Source organism: Peromyscus leucopus, chromosome 8b (assembly GCF_004664715.2).
Source record: "Peromyscus leucopus breed LL Stock chromosome 8b, UCI_PerLeu_2.1, whole genome shotgun sequence".
Classification (NCBI taxonomy): domain Eukaryota; kingdom Metazoa; phylum Chordata; class Mammalia; order Rodentia; family Cricetidae; genus Peromyscus; species Peromyscus leucopus.
This window is the reverse complement of record NC_051086.1, coordinates 104,561,906-104,567,927: the sequence shown is the minus strand read 5'-3', so window position 1 is coordinate 104,567,927 and position 6,022 is coordinate 104,561,906. Positions and strand designations below refer to the sequence as shown.

The following is a 6,022-nucleotide window of genomic DNA, read 5'->3' as shown; positions in this document are numbered from 1 at the left end:
CTCTTCCTTCAAAGACAGCTGCTGGGCATGGCCAAGGCTGCCCTGGGACCCAGGGAGGAGCCCAAAGCTCTCCTCCCTGGTGCATCTGGCACCCAGGCCCTGGCTTTGCTGAGCATGGTGGCTAGGGCTGTTTTGGTTGGTCATGGGCCGCACTCCAATCCACCCGTATAACTAACTGCTCCTATGCAGGGAAACACACCAGGACACCAGACTCTAGTCCAAGAGGCAGGAGACCATGCAGGGGCCAACTTTAATACTGGAGTTGACCCGTTTTGGGTTACGGAAGAGACGTCCTTTCCTGGTGGGCCCTGAAAGGATGGAAAGCCCTGTGGTCCTCAAGGACCCAAGGATCAGGGACTGTCCCCTATCAAACAAGCACAGGACCCTGAAAGTCACCTCCAAGCTCTGTTCCTCCAGGGCATTGGTGGCTTAGGGACTGGCAGCTGTGTGTCCAGATTCCATGGGGTACACACCCACTGGAACAGGGTCTTGTCACCTCCTTCAAGATGTCTTTCCTCTGTGAAGACCAAGTCAGGTTCCTAGACTTGTCCATTCAGCAGGATGGCCCCTGGTCCACCTCCCCAAAACATAGGAGGCTCAAGTCTGAGGTGCCAAAGAAGAAGCCTGTAGGGAAACTGAGGGACATCAGGAGGCCAGGCACGGTGAGAACCCCTTAACTGAAGCTCCCCACCAGCTTGGAGCAGCAGAGACAAGAGAAGGAAACATAGGGACCCCAAGGTCTGAAGCGCTTCCTCACAAAAGAGCGCAGGTCACACAGACTGGGTCAGCCATGAGAACAGCACCAGGAATATCGGGCTGCAGCCACTGTGGGAACCACAGCTGCCTGAAGCCGGGCCTGGCTGGGCTTTGAGTGTCCACTTAATCCAGAACGAGAGCAGGACAACGGTGCATCCAGACTAAAGCTCGAATCGCGTTGTGGTGCCCTGACGTCAGGGCCGTCTGAGCTGCCGCTCCAGCCACCAGCACCCGCACTGGCCGGCGCAGCCCTTCAGACCTCCTGGGAGCCCTCAGGGTTGACACGCAGCCCAACGCTCTGTGGGCCAGTCCTCAGAGAGTCCCTGCGAGTCCCTGGAGAGTCAGAGTTATGAAGCTGCCACCAGCTCTGCCTGCCTGGATCTGGCCTTGGCAGGTGCTTCTGTGAAGAAAACAATCATTCATGATGTACTCATGAGCACAGCAAACTCTCAGAGGATGAGGCCAGAGGCTGCAGGCGAGGGGTGCGCCCAGCAGGGGAGGTGAGTTATAAACAGGAAGCCAGATGGACCTAGAGGCCGGGGCACAGCCTGTGCAGTAGATCTCTGGAGGCTTAGGGCTCCCAGAAGCCACACAGGTACAGAGGGAAACATGGAACCACTGGGACTCTGAAAGTCCATTAACCACTGACTGGAGTGCAGTGGAGGCTTCTGAGCTGACAGACGCTGCAGGTGCAGCGCTGCCCAAAGCTGTGAGTTCCAGACGACAGCTGGACTGGGGGATCTAAGCCCTCGGGGGCCCAAGTGGCTGACAAGCCTTCTCCCAGGGCTGATGAATGGACATGCCTCTCTGAGTTGGTCTGGATCCCATTAGAGGACCCAGCCCCTTGGGAACCACTCTCCATCAACCGGGGCACAGCCACAGGTACACTTTCCCACCGGGCTGTGGGGGCTGCCAGTGGGCAAGGTCAGAGGAGCACCGTGTATACTGCTCCCTCTGACTTCAGACCAACACACAAAAAGCAAAGGTACCTGGGTTTATGTCAGGAAGGGGCTCTGAAGGAACCTCCGGTAACTCGATTTGTTCCTGCAAGAAGCAAAGATGAGGCGTGAGCTGGGTGTGCTGCCACAGGCTGCCCGGCTCTCAAGAGGAGCTGGATCCACTTGTTAGCTGCCCTCAGGGGGAGGCAGCAGCTGCCAGTCCACTGCTCAGAGGCCCAGCTCTGAGCCTTGCACTCTCCTTGTCTACAGCATCTTTACAGATGACCGCTGCAGAGGTGACAGTGATCTGGAGCTATTCCTAGGAATATTAGTTCCCAAGCAAGGGTTGCAAAAGTCCATGGAGGAAGTAGAGACCAGGGTATGTTGAGTCCCCAGGGCTAGGAAGCCATGGCGGGCTTCTGCTGGGAAGCAAAGAGGGGCTACAATCCTGAGGATGGTAGGGGAAAGCTGCTCCATGGGTATAGGTGGCCTCTGTCCTCCTGTGGCCTGTCTTCCCAGCAGCCCATCAGGCTTCTGGCCCTGGCATGTGGGCAGCCACAGGACCCAAAGGGTAACTTCCCGGACAGTCGTACTGGGCTGTGAACAGCAGGTGGCTCTGGGGCAGCAGTTAAGACCTTAGCAAGCAGAGGCTATGGCCAATGGAGCTAAGGAATCCAGCTTGGGAGCTCCAGAGCTCGTGGCCTGGACATGGGGTCAGACCCAGCTGCGGCACTACAGACCCTGGGGCCTGCAATGCAGAGGTGAACAGGTTCCACTGAGTCACCAGAGGAAAGCAGGCTGATGGGGCGGGGCAGGCTGAGCATGTCCCCTCTATCCATACATGGATCACAGGGGCCTGCAAGCAAGCTGCTGGGTCAGCCTCCTCCAGCCACCCCGCTCCCCAGCTCCCCGGCCACCAGCGCCGGGTGTGGGAGAAGCCTGGCTTCAGCACAAGCGAAAACCATCTTAGGAAGGAAATCAGGAAAGCAGGACCCTGGGCTCAGACCTAACAGCCAGACACACCACCAAGCAGAGGCCTATAGGGTCCCATCCCCCAGGGCACCAGACAGCCCTGGGGACCTATACCTGAGTGATTGCATTCAGCTCTTCCAGGATGGCATCCTCATCCTCCTGAGTAAAGTTTCCTGCCAGCAACTCATCAATTTGCTGTGGGAGGAAGAGATGTACTGAGAAGTGGGCCTGGCAGGGCTCTGGGTCCCTGGGGACAGCAACTGGCAGGGAGGGGTATTCCCAGTTGTGACTCTGGGTTCCCCGGGGAAGCAGTGCAGTGGGTGGGCCTGTGCCCAGCAAAACATACCCGCTGGTACTCTACTGCCTCCTGGGTCTCATCCAGGATCCTCTCCACCTCCTCTATGGACATCACCTGGGGATGAGATGAGATTCAGGGCTGCTCAGCGAGGCAGACGACGCCCCTGGCGAGGGCTGTGTCCTTACCCTGTCTTTCCCTCAGCAAAGCCGGGGAAGCGGGCCTGCCCTTGGCTCTGAGCCAGGCCTGTCTGCAGAGGCCCTGCCCAGACCTTCCCAGACCCAGAACAACCCTGACAATTATAAATAAAACAGGTCGAAACCGGAAACCCCTCCCGGGAGGGGACCGAGCTTCCTCTGTGTACAATCAATAGGGCACCTCTGCTGGCCTGTGTCACAGGTGCCTCAGACCCTACTCAGATACCCGACCTCCGGGCACTGAGCCCCGCTCCCTGACCAGCCCACTCACCACACCCATGCCCTGCCTCCCCACCACTCGGCACCAGTGAGCCCAGCGCAAAGGTTGTGCTGTGCCACACCTCCCTCAGGGCCCGCGGGTCCCTGCCAAGCACTGGGACATCCCCAGTCCAGCCAAACTCAGGTCCTGAGCTGGCACAAACGCCGCTTGACCTGCCTGCGGCTGCACTGCCTGCGGCTGCAATGCCTGCCGGGCGCCATGAGGACCTACCTGGTGCATCTTGTTCAGACACTCGTTGCCCACCTGAAGCCCCTCCATCACCTTCATCTCAATCTGCGTGAACTCGATGCTCTGAACCTGAAAGCAGCAGCCACTGGTCAGAAGCCCTGCTGGGCTCTGGACCCACGGGGTGACAGGCTTCTGGCACTGGAAGGAATGTCCTACCCTTTCTGGTTCTCTGCTATGGCAGCTGGGACTTACTGAGAAAGTGCTGGAGACTTTCAGTGGCTCCAGCCAGCAGGGGCAAACCAGGATGCTCTTACCCCAACCCTGGGAGATGCGCATACGACCCCACCAGCCCGACCTGCCCCCCACCTCCCACCCTGGGGTGGCCAGCCCCCACCCCATTCCCTAGGTGCTCTGGTTCCCAGCAAAGGCTGCTGGGCACAGCCTACCATGGCTTCCAGGCTGCTGATCTGGTTCTCTGTCCGGTCGAGTAGCTGTTCCCGGTACCTCTTCTTCTTGAGCAGCAGCTTGGCCCGTCTGCAAGGGAAGCCACCCTGTCTGTCCTGGCTTAGCTCCAGGGAAGCGCCTCCTCTCCCACCACACTAGCCCCAGGGAAGTGCCCCTTACTCTTTCCTGCCATCCCGCAGCAGCTGCCTGGCCAGGGCCCGCTCCCTCTCCAGCTGCTGCGTGACCCTCTTCTGGTACTGCCTCAGCTTGTCCCTCTGCTGCTTCAGTTGCTGGGGAGAGAGCAGGAATGCGCCTGGTCAGCGGGTCCCCGTCTGCTAGTCCCGGCGGTCAGGAGGAGCCAGGTGAGCCTCTCTAATGGTGGCCTCTGCCGCCCAGAAGATACGTGGCAATATTCACGAACACCTCTAGACTTGCACGGCAGGATGCGACTGGCATCGCCAAGGCCCCCCTGTGCCAAGGAGGAGACTTCCGCCCTGCTCAGCCACAGCTTGGCCACCGCCTGTGCCCCTCGGGTCACTCGAGCGGCCCCCAGGCCCTGGAAGGTTCTAGCGCAACAGAGAACACGACGCTGCACGCCGCCCTTCACCCCACCCCTTTTGAGACTAAGTGTTGCCCAATCCCCCTGCCTCGGCCTACGGAACTTTTGCTGCCACACACGACTCTTCCCATTTTTATCGTGTGTCGGGGGTAGCTGTTGAGACTCCGTGGATTTCTTGCATTAACCACGCACTTGGCTCTCCTGTCCACTGCCATCTACCTGAATGGACAGCAGCGGCTTGGCCATCCGCTGAGTGCCCTCCACTGTTCAACTGTGGTCAGTCCTCCCTGCTTAGGCCATTCCCATTCTGTGTCCAAATGCTGTCACTTCAGATGGAACTACCGTGAATAGGTGCAGGCCCTGGCCACACTTCACACACAGGCTGACACCTTGAGGGCACCATGATAAGTGAAGGCAATGGGCACCTTTAAGATTCAGCTGGTGAGAAACCATCCACCATGCACTCCAGGTTACCTGGGAGACCATGCCAGCAGGGCAGCCCTGCTGCGGGGGGGTGGGTGGGGTGGGACCGGCCCCCAGGTCCTCCACCTTCGCCCAGTGTTTTCTACAGGGTCTGCCCCTCGGCGGGCATCACTATTCCCACCCTTCAGATCTGGAGGCCCTGTGGCCAGGCTACAGTACTCTTTCCTCTTGGTTGGTTTTTTTTCTGCCAGCCGTGTACAAAGCATCAGAAGCCTTGCCTGGAGATACTAGAGGGGAGACCCGCGGAGCTGCAGGAAGGCCAGGCTGTGCCTCTGTGGAGCTGGCAATCTGAGTCCGTCTGGCGGTGGCGTGGCTAGGCTCTCTGCTTCCTGTGTCCCTGCCGCCTTGGGACCTGACTGCAGGACCCACCTCTGCGACAGTTCTACTTAGCACTGGGGGACGGCGTCCTGAGACGCGGGTGTCCCGGGGGCTTCCTGCACTCCACAGAGGCTGCAGAGGAGGGGGTGAGCACCCTTTCCCGTAAGAATCACACCGGGACGCCTAGTGACAGCCACGCCCACGGGCTCTTTTTCTGGGGCCTTAAGAACTTTCAGTAACTTATGGCTCGGGATGCCACGACCACCGGCTGTGCGCAGCCTCCTTCCTGGCACCTCCTCTCACGGATCTGCGCTCAGCCCCCAGACACAATCCAGGTCTTTCCGGGCCGAGCCGCGGCCGGTCCAGGGGTGTCTGCAGCTGGGCGCGCGCTGGCACCGGAAGCGTGACCCGCTCCGCTTCCCGCCTCAGTTTCCCCCGCGGGGCCCGACCCCCCCGCCCGCCGTCGGCCCCTCACCAGGATGGCCCTGTCCTGCTCGGTGACCCGGCTCTGCTTCTTGCGGCCAAACAGGTTGCCCATGGCGGCCCCGCGCCGGCCGGCCGAGCCCGTCGCCGCCGCCCCGCGGCCACCGTACTCCGCTCTCTCTACGGCGG

At 60.2% G+C, this 6,022-nt stretch overlaps 1 protein-coding gene across 1 annotated transcript; it reads right to left on the bottom strand.

The window, feature by feature from the left end:
* Window positions 1-212: 212 nt before the first annotated feature.
* On the bottom strand, window positions 213-6,022 carry Chmp6 (charged multivesicular body protein 6). Its single transcript, XM_028853630.2, has 8 exons — window positions 5,886-6,022; window positions 4,231-4,340; window positions 4,053-4,140; window positions 3,649-3,735; window positions 3,013-3,078; window positions 2,781-2,861; window positions 1,746-1,800; window positions 213-1,156 (listed from the first exon to the last, which is right to left on the bottom strand). The coding sequence occupies exons 1-8, from the start codon at window positions 5,946-5,948 to the stop codon at window positions 1,104-1,106; spliced, it is 603 nt and encodes a 200-aa protein (XP_028709463.1). The 5' UTR covers window positions 5,949-6,022; the 3' UTR covers window positions 213-1,103.